This window comes from Aotus nancymaae, unplaced genomic scaffold (genome assembly GCF_030222135.1).
Source record: "Aotus nancymaae isolate 86718 unplaced genomic scaffold, 86718_ANA_hifiasm-v0.15.2.pri h1tg000011l, whole genome shotgun sequence".
Lineage (NCBI taxonomy): Eukaryota > Metazoa > Chordata > Mammalia > Primates > Aotidae > Aotus > Aotus nancymaae.
Window position 1 is genome coordinate 56,794,267 of NW_026988422.1, and position 19,561 is coordinate 56,813,827.

Sequence of the window (19,561 nt, forward strand, 5' to 3'; positions counted from 1 at the left end):
GATGGGGAGTCCGGGGAGAGAGGAAGGCGCCGTGGACACGGGCGGCCGCAGGCAGGGCCCGGCCCTTTGTCGCCGGCGGGCCGCGGAGCCGGTGTCCTGACGGTTGAGGGGCGGGGTGCGGCCGCGTGGGCCGGGGAACCCCGTATGGGAATCCGGGAGGGGCGGCCCGTTTCTCGGGCTTCGGGCGCGGCGGGGTGGAGAGAGATTCCGCGGAGCCTTGGTGCGGAAACGCTGTTTGCTGAAAGACGTCTCAGGGCGCAGGTGCCTTGGGCCGGGATTAGCCGTCTGGACAGGAGTGGAGCCGGAGAAAGAGGAAGCGTCTTGGGCTGGGTCTGCTTGAGCAACTGGTGAAACTCCGCGCCTCACGCCCCGGGTGTGTCCTTGTCCAGGGGCGACGGGCACTCAGGGCGAAGTCCGCACGCCTTTCATTCGAGGCGGAAAACGGGGTCTAATGCTTTCTCCTTGGTCGGGACTGTCTCCAGGCATGCGTGTCCGGTGCCTCTTGTGTTTGCTGGGACTTCCCTCTCAGATTCTTCTCATTGTGTGGTCAGCTCTGCTTTAGGCACATTAATCTGTAGTGACGGCTGGGATGGGTGAGATAATTGAGGTGGCTTTTCCATAACTCAGGTGAGATTGATTAGAGTTCGATCTGCGGTGGTGGCAGAGGCTTGGAAGAAACACAAACGGGACCTGGCAACCAATTGAGGATCAGGGAATAAAGTGTAAAGTTGATTAGGAGGTTTTCAGTTTAGAACATGACAGAGACTTTCTCAGAAATAAGGAAGTTAGGAGGAAAGAACTGGTTTAGAGAGGAGGGCGAGAAGTGGTTTGAAAGTGTCACTTTGGACGTGCCAGCAGGTGAAAATGTCCTATGAACAGGACTGGAGCTGTAAACACGAGTCAATTCCATCGATTTCCAGTTGATGTTGGAGCAGTGAAGGAGAAGTCTAACGTTAGGAAGGGGAAGAGGAGGCCAAGGCAGACACTTAGGAACACTTGTTACGAGGGGGTGGAAGAAGAGCAAGGAGCCAGCTGAGGAGAATGAGTGTGGTTGAAGAACCACCACAGTGCAGGGTCACCAGAGCTGAGGAAGGGATGGAGGGAAGCTTCAGGAAAAGGGTGGCAGGGATTTTGAGTGTTAGGTCTGGTGTAGCGGAAGGAACCGAAGATTTAGAGCAACACTAGCCAATAGAAATATAATGTGAGGCCGGGCACGGTGGCTCACGCTTGTAATCCCAGCACTTTGGGAGGCCGAGGCGTGCGGATCCTTGAGCTCAGGAGTTCGAGACCAGCCTGGTCAACATGACGAAACCCCGTCTCTACAAAAAATTAGCTGGGCGTGGTAGCGCACGCCTGTAGTCCCAGCTGCTCCCGAGGGAGACTGAGGCAGGAGAATCGTTTGAACCCAGGAGGAGGAAGTTGCGGCAAGCCAAGATCGGGCGACTGCACTCCAGCCTGGGCAACAGAGTGAGAGACTGTCAAAAAAAAAAAAAAAAAAAAAATTTTTTTTTTCTTTTGGAGAAAAGGCATACCGATTTATTAGCGTGCACTTTGGGAGAACCACAAGGAGATTATCCCTGTTTTAGGTTTTGTAATAAACATGTTATTTAGAGACGGGAGCCTCGCTATGTTGCCCAGGCTGGTCTTAAACTCCTGGACTCGATCGCAGGGCGCGGTGGCTCACGCCTGTAATCCCAGCACTTTGGGAGGCCGAGGCAGGTGGATCACGAGGTCAAGAGATCGAGACCATCCTGGTCAACATGGTGAAACCCTGTCTCTACTAAAAATACAAAAAAATTAGCTGGGCATGGTGGCGCGTGCCTGTAGTCCCAGCTACTCAGGAGGCTGAGGCAGGAGAATTGCCTGAACCCAGGAGGCGGAGGTTGCGGTGAGCTGAGATCGCGCCATTGCACTCCAGCCTGGGTAACATGAGCGAAACTCCGTCTCAAAACAAACAAACAAACAAACAAACAAAAAAACTCCTGGACTCAAGTCATCCTCCTGCCTTGGCCTCCCAGAGTGGTGGGATACAGGCACGATCCACCGTGCCCTGCCATAAACACATCTTTAATGGTAAAAAGAGGCTGGGCGCCGTGGCTCACACTTGTAATCTGCCTGCACTTTGGGAGGCTAAGGCAGGTTGACCACCTGAGGTCAGGAGTTCGAGACCAGCCTGGCTAATATGGCGAAAACCCATCTCTGCTAAAAATACAAAAATTAGCTAGGTGTGGTGGCGTGTGCCTGTAGCCCCAGCTACTCAGGAGACTGAGGCAGGAGAATTGCTTGAACCCGAGAGGTGGAGGTTGCAGTGAGCAGGGAACATGCCAACTGCACTCCAGACTGGGTGACTGAGCGAGACTCCATCAGGAGGGGGAAAAAAGTAAAACAGGTGAAACCAATGTAAATAATTTATTTTAACACAATATACCTAACATTTTTATTTCAACATCTAACCAGTAAGTATAAAAATTTACTTGTCTTGCCCTCTAGATAGTAAGCTCCTAAAGTAAATAGAAGCAATATCTGATTCAGTAGAATTCCCAACCCCATCACAGTGTGTGGTTATATAGAAGAAACCCAGTAAGTGTTGATTAAAGATATTAATACTCCTGCTTGGGTGAGAGAGTGAGAAAAAAGATACTAGTGTTTGCTTTTCGCAATGCCTTGTATAGTTCTTAAGTTGATCAAAGCAAAAGACAGACTGCAGGCAATGCTAAATATAACCAGTGATTTACAAATTAATTAGATGTAAATAATCATTTTTTCATTAAAAATTAGTTGTATTCTATTTCCACAGAGAATTTTAGAAAATGATTTTGGGTAATCATTCCTCCCTTACAGAGTTATTGAAATTAAATAACTTATTGGGAAAGATTTTTTATAATTATACAAAGGTTTGTAGCATCATAGTCTCATATCTGTAGTTCTGAAGTCCAAAAACTCACGAAAACCAAAAGGTTTTTCATAACTAATTTGACAGCAAAATCTGGCCTAGTTATAGTCTTTATTTTCTTTTTTTTAATGTGATTTAAAACTATTCATTTATTTCACTATAGTTTAATAATGTGCTTTTCTGCTTCTATGATGTAGGGGCATTATGTAACATCTGGTATTTGCATAGTACCTTTACAAAAGCCAAAAAAAATCTGAATTCTAAACACATTTAGTCCTAAGAGTTACAGATAAGAGATTCTGGACTTGCATTCTCAGTCTTTGTTCGTTTTTATTGCATTTTCTGAGCCAACATAACCATTTAAAAACAAGTTGCTATAGTAACTCTACAGACCTCCTCCAAACTCAGTGGCTCAGAGCGTGTATTCTCAAGTTTCTGCTTCAAGGTGTAGGTCTGTGGATCAATGGGGGCAGTTCTTATTTGTATGTCTTATTCTGGGGCCCAGGCTGAAGGGGCAGTGGCTCTCCACGGTAAGCTTTTCTCAAGGCAGCAGCAGAAGTACAAGAAGGCAAGGCCAATTGCACAAGCATAGTTTAAGTGTCTGTTTATGTCACATCTGCTAAGATTGCATTGACCAAAGCAAGTCATATGATAATGACCAAAGACTTAGGAGTGGGTAGTAGACTGCAACCACCATGCAGCCAAACAAACTACAGAGCCAAGCTTGTAACATCACTGAAGAGTGGTGTATTCCTCCCTTGGCCAGGCTGGAGGAGGGAGTGAATATTTGCTGAATAATAATCTAATCTACCACAGATGGTTAACAGAGGTGGAGTGGGATGGAAGGAGGAAAAAAAAAAATCACCAAATGGGATGTATCACTACCCTTGCTCTTTTTAGCGTCTGCTGCGTTCCCAAAGCCTTTTATAGGGCTGGAGAAATGATTTGCTCCTAGTCTCTCAAAAACCAGAGGAGTCTTTTGAGGATGCATTCCTAAAGTTTTAAATTAGTTTAAAAACATTTTTTAATTAATTTTAATTATAGGCCGGGCACAGTGGCTCACCCCTGTAATCCCAGCCAAGGCGAGTGGATCACCTGAGGTCAGGAGTTTGAGACCAGCCTGGCCAACATGGTGAAGCCGGTCTTTACCAAAAATGCAAAAATTAGCTGGGCATGGTGGTGGGCGTCTGTAATCTTAGCTATTCAGAAGGCTGAGGCAGGAGAATCACTTGAACCTGGGAGGTGGAGGTTGCAGTGAGGCATGATCAGGCCATTGCACTCCAGCCTGGGCGATGATCGAAACTATGTCTCAAAAATAATGATTTCAATTATAGGTTCCAGTTTAGAGTTTGGTTACATTTACCTTTAAAAACTTAAGTAGAGGCTTTTCCAGCCCATTCATAAAATCAGAACTTGGGCTGCCTGTCCAGGGAGGAGCTTTCCAAATAACACTAAGCCTGATTAAATACTTTTGTAAAATAAAGAATAAATCGTAAGCTCATTTGATACTTGAAAACTTAGCATCGCAATGCAGATTCAGCAGAAAGTACTTGTAGCAGTTTCTAAGTGAAAGAGAAACTAGTCAAGTAGCTTAGAGACATTAAAACAAGCCACAAGCCATTTGTGCTAGAGATCATGGTTAAAAGTCTCCTGAAGATGTTTTTCTACAGTACAAATTTTACTTACATTTATGTCTGAGTGAAAAACGAGATTGTATCAATAATTAAGTAACTGTTCTGTAGGATTTTGAGGTTTAGTTGTTACACTAGGATGTAGTAAGAGAAAAAATGTATTGATACTTTTCTGTTGGTAGTTTCTTGAATGAGATTTTTTTTTTTTTTTTTTTGAGACTGAGTCTCTCTCTCTAGCCCAGGCTGGAATGCAGTGACTCGATCTCTGCTCACCGCAACCTCCGCCTCCCAGGTTCAAGCAATTCTCTGCCTCAGCCTCCCAAGTAGCTGGGATTACTGGCGCCCACCACCACACTCAGCTAAGTTTTGTATTTTTAGTAGAGACAGGGTTTCACCATGTTGGCCAGGCTGGTCTCAAACTCCTGACCTCATGATCTACCCACCTCGGCCTCCTATAGTGCTGGGATTACAGGTGTGGGCCACCATGCCCAGCCATGAGATTTTTAATAAACTTATTTAGAGGTTCTAAACATTGCTCTTGTGATAATTTCTGAAGTGCTGATGGGTAGAAGGTTTTCTGCTTAGACAGACTTCTTTTCAGCACATCTGAGCTTTGAGATTATTTATTTATTTATTTATTTAGAGACGGAGTTTCGCTCTTGTTACCCAGGCTGGAGTGCAATGGTGTGATCTCGGCTCACTGCAACCTCCGCCTCCTGGGTTCAGGCAATTCTCCTGCCTCAGCCTCCCGAGTAGCTGGGATTACAGGCGTGCGCCACTGTGCCCAGCTAATTTTTTGTATTTTTAGTAGAGACGGGGTTTCACCATGTTGACCAGGATGGTCTCGATCTCTTGACCTCGTGATCCACCCACCTTGGCCTCCCAAAGTGCTGGGATTATAGGCGTGAGCCACTGCGCCCGGTCGCTTTGAGATTATTTATAGTTCTCTTGGGGCTTTCTTAATTTCTTCGTATATAATAGATAAATTCTAGTTTCCCATCAGAGAAGGATTTCTTTTTCCTTTTGTCTGATTGAGCAAGTGTCTTGAGATTAAGGAAATGGATGTCAATGAATTCAAGTATTGTGCTTTGTCGGTTTTCAGCTGGTGATCAGAGAGCAAAAACACCAAAGTAGGTTCTGTCTCTACTCCCACCTGCTCCTCAATTCAGGTCCCCTGAAAGATCCTCAGTTCCTAGTAACTGTTTTTTGTTGTTGTTGACACGGCTGAGAATGTTCACAGCGAAGAATGTTAAAAAGTCTTCTAGTGTCATTTGCCACGCTGCCTGAACAGTGGGATCATTGACCTTCATGCAGTCATCAATTGTTTTCAGCTGTTACTGGACCAAAATCAAATTTAGCTTTGCCTGCCCCTTTCTTTGTACCAGTAGAGCTTGTTTGTTCACCAGGCATGACTGAAGACGTAGCCCTGTTGCCTGCCTCCGCTTCCTACTGTGCCTCATGTAAAGAGCAGCTTTCCCAGGGAGGCTTACCTTGTAGCATTGTGATCTTTGGAAGCATCAAGGGAGGCACAAGATTTCTCTGGGTGAACTGGAGAAGACCTGGGTTGGGCATCAGAAGACTTGAATTCTGGAAGTGGCATTTTGTACCATCGCTCTGTAACTCTGTGTAGGCAAAATCTTTCACCTTTCCTGAGGTTTTTTACATGTCAGTACAGATTCCTTTCCTCATGAGGTTTCTTTAAGACTCAAATGGAAGACTAGATGTGAAAAGAACTTTGAAGATAGTATTAGAAAATGCTAAAGTGACTGTTATATTATTGATGATTTTTACAGGATTTGTCTGAGAAAGCTCCAGTATGCCCATTTTGTATCAGCTTGTATAGTTTCTTATAATAACTGAACAAATCCTATTAGCATAGAGTAAAAATGGAAACTGCTTCTGTTAAAATGACCATTGGCTACAGTGGCTCAGGCCTGTAATCCTAACTACTCAGGAGGCTGAAGTGGTAAAATTGCTTGAGGGCGGGAGTTCAAGACCAGCCTGGGCCACATAGCATGAGCCTTTCTCTAAAATAAATAAAAAAGTAGCCAGCCGTGTAGCCCCATCTGTTTGGTAGGCTGATGGGGGAGGATTGATTGAGGCCAGGAGTTTGAGGTTACAGTGAGCTATGATTGCCACTGTACTGCAGCCTGGCAGCCTGGGTGACAGAGTGAGACTTTGTCTCTTAAATAAAAAAAAAGATTTGCATTATAGCTTATCCTTTTTTAAAAAAACATAAATACTAGGATATTCAGATTATAATTTATACTTAGAGCAGTTTTTGAAGTTTAAGATCTCATTTACTTCTAAGTAATAGTTTTACTAGTAATCAAAATCAATTCAAAATGTCATAATCCTCATTGCTGTAAACTCCTATAGGTCAGTTATGGAGGTTCTTTTTTTTTTTTTTTGAGAGACAGAGTCTTGTTCTGTCACCTAGGCTGGAGTGCAGTGGCATGATCTCGGCTCACTGCAACCTTGCAACCTTTGCTTCCCAGGTTCAAGTGATTCTCCTGCCTCAGCTTCCTGAGTAGCTGGGATTACAGGTGCACGCCACCGTGCCTGGCTAATTTTTGTGTTTTTAGTAAAGACAAGGTTTCACCATGTTGGTCAGGCTGGTCTCGAACTCCTGACCTCGTGATCCACCTGCCTCGGCCTCCCAAACTGCTGGAATTACAAGTGTGAGCCACTGCGCCCAGCCCACTTAGGGAGTTTTATACAGAGGCAATGTAGTGTACTCTGTGAATTTCAACCCCTTACTTGCCAGGTGTGACCTTAAGCAAGTTAACTTCTGTGTGCCAAATTGTTTTCATCTGTAAAAGGATAAAATGAACATAATAGATTAGTTTATTAAATCTTAGTTTAATAGTATCTGTCTCTAAGTTTTACATATAAGTAGACAGTATCTTTCTTGTTTAGTGAATAATCATTTAATATTTCTAAATTTGTATAAATTATGCTAATCTTGTTTAGTGCATGGTAATGACTTCTCATATTTAACCTGTAAGTATAATACATTTTATTTGCATGCGTCTTATTTTATTTTATTTTTTTGAGATGGAGTCTTGCTCTGTTGCCCAGGCTGGAGTGGAGTGGCGTGATCTTGGCTCACTGCAACCTCTGCCTCTCAGGTTCAAGCGATTCTTCTGTGTCAGCCTCCCAAGTAGTTGGGATTATAGGCATGAGCCACCATGTCCAGCTAATTTTTTTGTATTTTTAGTAGAGATAGCGTTTCACCATGTTGGCCAGGCTGGTCTCAAACTCCTGGCCTCAAGTGATCTGTCTGCCTCAGTGTCCCATAGGGCTGAGATTACAGGCATGAGCCACCATGCCTGGCCTACTTAACTTTTATTTTTGTTTGTGTTGCCTTTTCTTTTGCTTATTTCATTTGGCTAAGACTGTCTTGTTTACTTGTTTTGTTTCTAAGGGATTATATGAGACTTCTAAGGATTTTTTCATAATGGAGTATACTTTTATTATATTATTATTATTTTTTGAGACAGGGTCTCACTCAGTCACTCAGGCTGGAGTGTAGTGGTACAGTCACTGCTCACTGCAGCCTTGACTTCACGAACTCCAGCAATATTTCCACCTCAGCCTCCTGAGTAGCTGGAACCACAGGCGCCCACCACCTATGTCCGGCTCATTTTTTTTTTTGGTATTTTTAGTAGAGACAGGTTTTCACCATGTTGGCCAGGCTGGTCATGAACTCCTGGCCTCAAGTAATCCACCCTTCTCAGCTCCCACAGTGCTGGGATTACAGGCATGAGCCATTGCGCCTGGCCTTATACAATTTAGCTACTTCACTGAAAGTGATCTTGTATGGATACTCAAAAAGTGCAGTTTCTACTGAATACATACTGTTTTTGCATCATATTAAAGCTGAAAAATTTTAAACTAAACTGTCATCAGGGACCATCTGTATTGTGAAATCTTAATTTTGTCCATATTAAATGACAGGGGCGGCTCACACCTATAATCTTAGCACTTTGGGAGGCTGAGGCAGGTGGATCACTTGAGGTCAGGAGTTTGAGACCAGCCTGGCAAACATGATGAAACCCTGTCTTTACTAAAAATACAAAAATTAGCCAGACATGGTGGTACATGCCTGTAATCCCAGCTACTTGGGGGACTGAGGCACAAGAATTGCTTGAACCCAGGAGGTGGACGTCACAGTGAGTGAGATTGTGCCACTACACTCCAGCCTTGGCGACAGGGCAAGACTGTCTCAAAAAAAAAAAAAAGGAATAAAGGTATCAATAACTCTAAATGTAGGTTAAATTCCTACAAAACTCTAGTTTAAAAAAAAATTTTTTTTTTTTTTTTTTTTTTTTTTTTTGATGAAACAGAGTCTCACTCTGTTGCCCAGGCTGAGTAAAGTGGCAACATCTTGGCTTACTGCAGCCTCTAATTCCCACACTCAAGCAATCCTCCCCACTCAGCCTCCTGAGCAGCTGAGACTATAGATACATCCCCCCCCCCCCCCGCCAACCAGCTAATTATTCCTTATTTTTTTGTAGAGATAGTGTCTTGCTGTGTTGCCGAGGCTAGAGACTGATCTGCAACCCTTAGCCTCAAGCACTTTATTTTATTTTTATTTACTTTTTTTTGAGACGGAGTTTCGCTCTTGTTACCCAGGCTGGAGTGTAATGGCGTGATCTCAGCTCACCGAAACCTCCGTCTCCTGGGTTCAAGCAATTCTGCCTCAGCCTCCCGAGTAGCTGGGACTACAGGTGTGCGCCACCATGCCCAGCTAATTTTTGTATTTTTCGTAGAGACGGGGTTTCACCATGTTAACCAGGATGGTCTCAATCTCTTGACCTCGTGATCCACCTGTCTCAGCCTCCCAAAGTGCTGGGATTACCGGCATGAGCCACCGCGCCCGGCCAAGCACTTTATTTTTTAAGCAAATTTTATTAATTTGCTTAAAATTTATTAATGTTAATTTGCATTTTGCTGATCTCATGCTAGCTGACAATAGGCTGAAGGTAAGGGGAGAAGAAAGATGGACGTGGTATAAAAAAGCATGTAGGATAAAGTGGAACATCACCTTAAAATGTGTAATGATGGCTGGGTGCAGTGGCTCATGCCTGTAATTGCAGCACTTTGGGAGGCCGAGGTGGGCGGATCATGAGGTCAGGAGATCCATACCATCCTGGCGAATATGGTGAAACCCCATCTCTACTAAAAATACAAAAATTAGCTGGGCATGGTGGCTCCAGCCTGTAGTCCCAGCTACTCGGGAGGCTGAGGCAGGAGAATCACTTGAACCCAGGAGGTGGAGGTTGCAGTGAGCCAAGATTGCGCCATTGCACTCCAGCCCACGCAACAGTGCGAGACTACATCTCAAAAAAAAAAAAAAAAAAAGTGTGTAATGATTTGAATGATACAAATATAGGTGGTTAGGCCAGGCGTGGTGGCTCATGCCTGTAATCCCATCACTTTGGGAGGCCGAGGCGGGTGGATCACGAGGTCAAGAGATCAAGACCATCCTGGTCAACATGATGAAACCCCGTCTCTACTAAAAATACAAAAAATTAGCTGGGCATGGTGGCGCGTGCCTGTAATCCCAGCTACTCAGGAGGCTGAGGCAGGAGAATTGCCTGAACCCAGGAGGTGGAGGTTGCGGTGAGCCGAGATCGCGCCATTGCACTCCAGCCTGGGTAACAAGAGCGAAACTCCGTCTCAAAATAAATAAATAAATAAATAAATAAAGCAAATATAGGTAGTTAAGGGTTATTTTGAACTTGATACCTTTACTAGAGGAAAAGTTACCTTATGCATTTTTGACGAAAAATAATTAGAAGGAAAGAAATAGGACCGGGCATGGTGGCTCACGCTTGTAATCCAAGCACTTTGGAGGCCAAGGTGGGCGGATCACCTGAGGTCGGGAGTTCAAGACCAGCCTGACCAACATGGTGAAACCCCGTCTTTAAAAAAAAAAAAAAGAAATAGAATATTTAGAGGAAAGAGGATCCTGATGTTAAAAGTGAAAATGAAATAGGACATTGAGAAAATGTTTTTTATGTAAATGTGTGTATGGTAATGTTTTAGATACTGTAAATCAGCATTAGGTATGTACAGATTTTTCCCTTCTATATTTCTGGAGACTTTCTCTGAAAAGGAAAAGTTGAAATCATAAAGAATTGGCTGATGGAAACTAAGATAGGCAGGCAAATGGGAATGTGGCCCCCAGGAGGGTGAACTCTGAGAGACCCAGTCATCCCTGTAAATAAGGCTGTGCCAAGATCAAAGGAGAGGGCTGAGACTGGGAGTCCAAAGTCTGCGATTCTCTCTCCCTTTTTTTTTTATTTGAGACGGAGTTTCCCTCTGTTGCCCGGGCTGGAGTGCAGTGGCACAATCTCGGCTCACCACAACCTCCGCCTCCCGGGTTCAAGCGTTTCTCCTGTCTCAGCCTCCTGAGTAGCTGGAATTATAGGCGTGTGCCACCACACCTGGCTAATTTTTCTATTTTTAGTAGAGACGGGGTGTCACCATGTTAGACTGGTCTAGAACTCCTGACCTCAAGTGATCTGCCTGCCTCGGCCTCCCAAAGTGCTGAGATTACAGGTGTGAGCCACTGCGCTCCGACCGAGTCTGCAGTTCTTGCTAGGTTTACCCAGTTGTGTCATCTTAAGCAAGTCACTGAACTTCTCTCGATTCCCTTCTCCTTTTGTAAAATAAGCATCTTACCTGTTCACACTGCCTTGGGGCATTGTGATAAGGATAAGATGAGATTATAGAATTTTGCAAAATTAAAAGTGCTAGACAGATGATGTTACAAAAATATAAAGATTAGGTTGAATTGGTCAGCACAGAAAAAGGAATGTTGAGGAGAACATTCCTTAAGATTACTCCACTCCCTTTGCTGTAAATCTGAAGTCATTCAGTATCTTTGTGGTTGAAAATATTTGGTGTCTCAAGCGGTTCTACTTACTGCTAAAGAGGTCTACCTTGAACTTATAGTAAATTTGTCAGTTAGTTGAAGGTCATGGAAAATTAATACATTCCTGGTTTACAAATTGGTCTTATAAGTATTTGATTGTTTTAAATGAATTTACTAGGATTTAACTAACAATGGATGACATGGTAAAATCCTATTTCAGACCTAATCTGAGAGCCTGCAAGTGACAACAGCCTTTGAGGTCCTCAGACAGCTTGGCCTGGAGGAGAACACATGAAAGAAAGGTTTGTTTCTGCTTAATGTAATCTATGAAAGTGTTTTTTAGAACCATATAATTGTAGTGCACACAGTTCTGTTTTTCTTTCCCTTTTCAGAACCTCAAGAGGCTTTGTTTTCTGTGAAAAAGTATTTCTATACGGTTGCTCCAATGACAGAGTTACCTGCGCCATTGTCCTATTTCCAGAATGCACAGATGTCCGAGGACAACCACCTGAGCAATACTGTACGTAGCCAGGTACAGTGTCAGTCTCTGAAACTGCCTTTGCCAGACTGGATTCACTTATCATCTCCCCTCCCTGCAAGAAATGCTGAGGGGGCTGAGTAGGCTTTCTCTGCTTTACCAAATTTATAATATATTTGTTGAACTGCAGCTGATTGCTGGGGACACAGGGCTGTTTAACACATAGGTGTTGATACAGTTCCTACCTAACTCACATATCACCACCTCAGCTGAAGCCTTGTCCAGCTTTCCAAGGTCTATAGCACCTCATAGTTCACATTGTTTTTTACTTATCTTGCTCTTATTCTTCTATGGGCCGAGTCCATTTTATTTACTGTATTCAGTACCTAACAGTTCCTGTTAGTGCTCAGTAAATATTCATTATGATTGTACAATGCAAGGATAAGTGTAGAAGTTCTAAGAGTTCAAAGGAGGGAATCGGGAAAGGAGTGTAATCTGTGCTGTTGGACAAAGAGACTTCACCAGCTACATACACAAACATTAAATCTGACTGCAGCTCTACTAGCTAATAATTATAAAGTGAGAGCAGAGGCCAGGTGCGGTGGTGCACTCCTGTAATCCCAGCACTTTGGGAGGCCAAGATGGGTGGATTACCTGAGGTCAAGAGTTCGAGGCCACCCTGGCCAACATGGGGAAACCCTGTCTCTACTAAAAATACAAAATTATGGCCGGGCGCGGTGGCTCACGCCTGTAATCCCAGCACTTTGGGAGGCCGAGGCGGGTGAATCACGAGGTGAAGAGATTGAGACCATCCTGGTCAACATGGTGAAACCCCGTCTCTACTAAAAATACAAAAAATTAGCTGGGCACAGTGGCGCGTGCCTGTAATCCCAGCTACTCAGGAGGCTGAGGCAGGAGAATTGCCTGAACCCAGGAGGCGGAGGTTGCGGTGAGTCGAGATCGCGCCATTGCACTCCAGCCTGGGTAACAAGAGCGAAACTCCGTCTCAGAAAAAAAAAAAAAAATACAAAATTTTCCAGGCTTGGTGGCGGGTGCCTGTAATCCCAGCTACTCAGGAGGCTGAGGCAGGAGACTCACTTGAACCCAGGAGGTGGAGGTTGCAGTAAGCTGAGGTCACGCCATTGCACTCCAGCCTGGGTGACGAGTGAAACTTCATCTCAAAGAAAGAAAAAGGAAGGAAGAAGGGAGGGAAAGAAAAGAAAGAAAGAAAGGGAAAGCAGACTGCCTGGATGTTCTATGAGAAGGTTGGAGTATCTGTAGGATTCTTAGAGGTGGAACCAGAATAGAGGAAAACACAAGACCAACTATAATCTATCCAGTTATACTGGGTGTGGAGTCAGATTTTCCTGTGTTAGGACCAGAGAGCAGAGCTAGGAACAGTGGTGGAAGTTACCAGGTAATAAGATCTGGATCAATGAAAAGAACTTTCTCATAGCCTGGCATGGTGATGCATGCCTGTAGTCCCAGCTACTCAGGAGGCTGAGGTAGGAGGATTCCTTGAGTCTGGGAGTTTGAGTACAGCATGGGCAACATCTGTATTTTTTTTTTTTTTAATTTTCCCACAGTTACGTTATATCTGAAAGACAATGGGCTGCTTTGTAGGCTTGTGTGTCCTTTTCACTACAAACAGTCACAAAAGGCTGGAAGCCCACTCTAGTAAGATCTGCAGAGGATTAGTCTGTGTATTCAGCAGTTGAACTAGAGCACTGAATGACCTGGAAGTTCCTTTTACACTCTGCAGACTTAGGATTCTTCACTTTTCCCATCAGTAAAATTAGATAATTTACTAGATAATTTCAAAATTTTTTCCCAGCTGGAAAGTTTTGATGTGCCCAGAAGCTAGGATGGCCAGTTGTCCCAGTTTGTCTGACACTAGAGGTTCTGGAACACAGGACTTTCAGTTTTAAAATTGGGACAGTCCTGAGCAATAGGATCAAGTCAGGGATACCCTACCAGAAGTATAATCAAACGGAAATAATTTTAGATCTGACTAACCAAGTCTTATTTACTTAATTGACTTTCTTGTTTAACTTCGAGTACTATTAAAGTTCTATATTGTTAGTGTTCAAATAGAAGAAAACAGCTAAAGCATTTCTCATTCCAGAGGTCAAACGTTGCCTTTAGCTTCATTTCTTCAACTCTAAGCAAATACAGTGATGAGCTGCTATAGCCTGGAAAATAGTTTCCATTTTGTGGGCTGCTGTGTGTAATCTCATTCATTAAAAGGATTTGAAGTTTGATGACAGAATAATCAGAGAGCTGAAATTGTGTTTGTTTTTTTAGCCCAAATATTTGTTTCTCATGTTTTTGTTGTGAAATGTTTCAAGCACATACGGAAAGTATGGCACAAGATTTAATAGGCACCCAGGTACCTATCTCCCAACTTTATTAGACTTTAACATCTTATTTGCTGTTATTTTCAATAAGCTTTTTTTTTTTTGCTTCTATTGCTTATTGATTCTACACTAAATGAAATCGTAACTTAACAAAACAAGACTTTGCATTTAATTTGAAAAGAGACTAAGTATATGACAGAAAATTTCAGATAAAATTGAAGTACCCCTCCCCCATTCCTTTTTCTCTTTTCTCAGGAAGTTACTATGCTGAATTGGGTATTTATCATGCTTACTATAATAAAATTGGGTGTTTATCAGGCTTACTATAATATTTATTTACATAAATCATATCACAATATGTAATACTATGTTGCGTGTTTTAAAACTTTTTTAAAATCAGGTTTACTATAATATTTATGTACATAAATAATATCACATTATATAGTACTATTTTGCATGTTTTAAAACTTTTTTTTTTTTTCCTGAGTTGGAGTCTCACTCTGTCGTCAGGCTGGAGTTCAGTGGCACAATCTCAGCTCACTGCAACCTCCGCCTCCTGAGTTCAAGCAATTCTCTTTGCCTCAGCTTCCCAAGTAGCTGGTACCACAGGTGCCCGCTGCCACTCCCAGCCAATTTTTGTATTTTTATTAGAGATGGTACTTCACCATGATGGCCAGGATGGTCTTGAATTCTTGACCTCATGATCTGCTTTCCTTGTCCTCCTAAAGTGCTGAGATTACAGGCGTGAGCCACCGCGCCCAGCCCTTAAAACTTTATATAGTGTGTGTCTGAAAGTTGAAGAGAATTTCCACATGCATGTCAATATATGTTGCAAAAGAGACATTCCTATGTAAAATTTTAGGCATTCTTGTATATGTAGATGCATGTAGCTCTAGCATTTTTCTCTTCTCTTGTGAATATATAGAAATTATTCTGTTTAGAAACATTTGGTAGGTTCCAGTTTTTCACAGTGACCGACAGTGCTGCAGTGACATACTAATTCATTAGTCTTTGTGCACTTCTGTGAGTTTCTCAAAGATAGTTGCTGTAATTGGATAGATGGATCTTAGAACCATTTTAAAGATTGCTAGGATTCTTCCAGAGTGGTTATGCATCAACGGTGTATTGAAGGCCAGGTGTTGTGGTTCACGCCTGTATTACATCTATCTCAGAAAAAATAAGAGAAGAAAAACATGGGTGATTTTGGTGATTTCCTCCTTTCATTTTCTAAATGTTCTATAATATGGTTGTTTAATAATTTAAAAAGCTACTTTGAAAAAGTAATCTCGCTCTGTCACCCAGGCTGGAGTACAGTGGTGGAATCTTGACTGTCTGCAACCTTGACCTCCTGGGCTCAAGTGATCCTCCCACCTCAACCTCTCAAGTAGCTGGGACCACAGGCGCATGCCACCATGCCTCGCTGATTTTTTGTATTTTTGGCGGAAACAGGGTTTCACCTTGTTGCGAGGCTGGTCTCAAGTGATCCATCTGTCTTGGCCTCCCAAAGTGCTGGGATTACAGGTGTGAGCTACCATACCCAACCTAAAATATTTTTTAATGTGAGGAAAAGTCACAAAAGAGTAGTATGCCACCTGAGGAATATCTGTGGAAAGAGATCAAGCATTCAAGGTTTTCTGTTATGACTGACTAAAGTCATGGAGTTAGAACAGCTGATAAAAAGAAACCAAAAAAGGCTGGACATGGTGGCTCATGCCTGTAATCCTAGCACTTTGGGAGGCCGAGGCAGGTGGATCACTTGAGGTCAGGAGTTTGAGACCAGCCTGGCCAACATGGTGAAACCCCATCTCCACTAAAAAAAAAAAAAAAGTCACTGGGTGTGATGGCACGCACCTGTAGTCCCAGCTACACAGGAGACTGAAACACGAGAATTGCTTGAACCCAGGACTTAGAACTTGCAGATCATACCACTGCACCCCAGCCTGGGTGACAGAGTGAGACTCTGTCTCAAAAAAAAAAAGAAAAGAAAGAAACCAAAAAAGTCAGAGATCTTTGAGAGCATTCTTTTTTTTTGAGACAGAGTCTTGCCCTGTCACCCAGTCTGGAGTGCAATGGCACCATCTCAGCTCATTGCAACCTCCTGCCTCCTGGGTTCAAGCGATTCTCCTGCCTCAGCCTCCCAAGTAGCTGGAATTACAGGCGTCCACCACCACACCTGGCTAATTTTTTGTATCTTTAGTAGAGGTGGGGTTTCACCATGCTGGCCAGGCTGGTCTCGAACTCCTGACCTTGTTATCTGCCCACCTCAGCCTCCCAAAGTGCTGGGATTACAGGCTGAGCTACTGCACCTGCCATGAGAACATTCTTATATTCTTTTTTTTTTTTTTGAGACGGAGTTTCGCTTTTGTTACCCAGGCTGGAGTGCAATGGCGCGATCTCGGCTCACCGCAACCTCCACCTCCTGGGTTCAGGCAATTCTCCTGCCTCAGCCTCCTGAGTAGCTGGGATTACAGGCACGCACCACCATGCCCAGCTAATTTTTTGTGTTTTTAGTAGAGACAGGATTTCACCATGTTGACCAGGATGGTCTCAATCTCTTGACCTCGTGATCCACCCGCCTCGGCCTCCTAAAGTGCTGGGATTACAGGCGTGAGCCACCGCGCCTGGCCATTCTTATATTCTTATTGGTAATTGGAGTTTATACTATGCCCTTGTTGTCAATAAAAACTCCAGTTATGTTTGTTAGTTTCCATTTGGAAAAAAAAAAATGTTGACTGGGCATGGTGGCTCACAGCTGTAATCCCAGCACTTTGGGAGGCCAAGGCGGGTGGATCACTTGAGGCAGGAGTTCCAGACCAGCCTGCCCATCATGGTTAAACACTGTCTCTATCAAAAAATACAAAAATTAGCCAGGCATGGTTGTGCGCCCTTATAATTCCAGCTACTTGGGAGGGTGAGGCAAGAGGATCGTTTTCAAGGTTCACCTAGGAGGTCAAAGCTGCAGTTAGCTGAGATCACACCATTGCGCTCCAGCTTTCATCACAAAGTGAAACCCTGTCTCAAATGAATAAATAAAAATAAACAAAAAGCAAACCTATAAGCTATTTAAAAGACCTTGAAGGGAAACTAAGTAAGAGGCAGATCTTAAGTTAAATCTAATCTACAGGTCCAGTCAGCCTTTGACAGTGTTACTGTGCTGTTTATAGTAATGAATTTGTTTTTCTCAGTTGTGTTAAAGTGGAGTAAGGCAAAAAAGAACTTAAAATCTTGCTGGATGAGGTGGCTTATTCCTGTAATCCCAGCACTTTGGGAGGCTGAGGTGGGTGGATTGCCTGAGGTCAGGAGTTTGAGACCGGTCTGACCAACATGGTGAAACTGTTTCTACTAAATACAAAAAATTAGCTTGGCATGGTGGCACCTCCCTGTAATCTCAGCTACTTGAGAGGCTGAGGCAGGAGAATCACTTGAACCCAGGAGGCAGAGGTTGCAATGAGCCGAGATCGTGCCATTACACTCTAGCCTGGGCAACAAGAGCAAAACTCTATCTCAAAATAATAAATAAAATAAAATAAAGTCTCAACGACCTCCAGAGAAACATGCTAGCTTTTGCATGAGTAAAATCTTTTAGGCACAAATCTTACTAATACGTTAAGAAATTTTAGGCTTAAGCCTAACACAACAGCCCCACAAATGTTCAGTATTATCTCTAATCAGTTAGGTCAGCTGTTGGTGGAAATGACAGACTTTCTGGCATTAGAGGAATGGTTAAACCTCTGACTCCGGGGAATCACAAAGCTTGGTCAAGTGCTGAATGCAATTCTGTGTGTTCTTGGAAACATGTTCCCTATGATTAATAAATGTTTTCAAGTTTTCCACCTAACTTGCCAGTTCTTTGGTTAAACCACTCTTCTAGTTCTGTCCTACAGAGCAGGCTTAGAGCCCCACATTTCTAATTGTAGAAATCCAAACAATATGCATTAAGTCTTTTTTTTTTTTTTTTGAGACGGAGTTTCGCTCTTATTACCCAGGCTGGAGCGCAATGGCGCGATCTCGGCTCACCACAACCGCCTCCTGGGTTCAAGCAATTCTCCTGCCTCAGCCTCCTGAGTAGCTGGGACTACAGGCGTGCGCCACCACGCCCAGCTAATTTTTTTGTATTTTTCGTAGAGACAGGGTTTCACCTTGTTGACCAGTATGGTCTCGATCTCTTGACCTTGTGATCCACCTGCCTCGGCCTCTCAAAGTGCTGGGATTATAGGTGTCAGCCACCGTGCCCGGCCTTTTTTTTTTTTTTTAAGATGGAGTCTTGCTCTGTTGCCCAGGCTGGTGTGCAGTGGCATAATCTTGGCTCACTGCAACCTCTGCCTCTCGGGTTCAAACGATTCTCCTTCCTCAGCTTCCCAAGTAGCTGGGATTACAGGCACCCATTGCCATGCCCAGCTAATTTTTGCATTTTTAGTAGAGATGGAGTTTCGCCTTGTTGGCCAGTCTGGTCTTGAACTCCTGACTTCGTTGATCCACCCATCTTGGCCTCTCAAAGTGCGGGGATTACAGGCGTGAGCCATTGCACCTGGCCCATTAAGTCTTAAAGGATTAATAGGGCCGGGCGCGGTGGCTCACGCCTGTAATCCCCGCACTTTGGGAGGCCGAGGCGGGTGGATCATGAGGTCAAGAGATTGAGACCATCCTGGTCAACATGGTGAAACCCCGTCTCTACTAAAAATACAAAAAATTAGCTGGACATGGTGGCGCGTGCCTGTAATCCCAGCTACTCATAAGGCTGAGGCAGGAGAATTGCCTGAACCCAGGAGGCGGAGGTTGCGGTGAGCCGAGATCGCGCCATTGCACTCCAGCCTGGGTAACGAGCGAAACTCCGTCTCAGAAAAAAAAAAAAAAAGGATTAATATATTTTCTTTTCTTTTCTTTCTTTCTTTTTTTTTTTTTTTTTTTTTGAGACGGTCTTGCTCAGTCGCCCAGGCTGGAGTTCAGTTTCGTGATCTTGGCTCACTGTAGCATCCGCCTCCCAGGTTCAAGTGATTTTCCTGCCTCAGCTTCCTGAGTAGTTGGGATTCCAGGACTGTGCTACCACACCTGGCTAATTTTTATATTTTAGGTAGAGACAGGGTTTTACCATGTTGGCCAGGCTGGTCTCTAGCTCCTGATCTCAAGTGATCCACCCACCTTGGCCTCCCAAAGAGAGCTAACCGTTCCTGCCAATACATTTTCTTATAAATATTAATTATTGAAAACATTTATTTTAAGTCAATATTCAGACTATAAATACATCAACATAATTGAATACGTTATAACCACATAGGCATGTTAACTGCCTACATGTATGCATGAGATATTAAGGGA

At 43.6% G+C, this 19,561-nt stretch overlaps 1 protein-coding gene across 3 annotated transcripts in view; it reads left to right on the forward strand.

Moving 5' to 3' along the window:
- Nucleotides 1-19,561, forward strand: part of PSEN1 (presenilin 1) — an 89,724-nt gene that overhangs the window by 116 nt on the left and 70,047 nt on the right. The window contains exons 2-3 of one of the 3 annotated variants that reach the window (XM_012438206.2): nt 11,631-11,712; nt 11,779-11,942. In XM_012438206.2, the coding sequence (XP_012293629.1) occupies nt 11,856-11,942 (87 nt within the window). In that variant the 5' untranslated portion in view covers nt 11,631-11,712; nt 11,779-11,855. The remainder of the gene's footprint in view (nt 1-11,630; nt 11,713-11,778; nt 11,943-19,561) is intronic. The other 2 variants (XM_012438205.3, XM_012438207.3) reach the window with 2 other exon arrangements.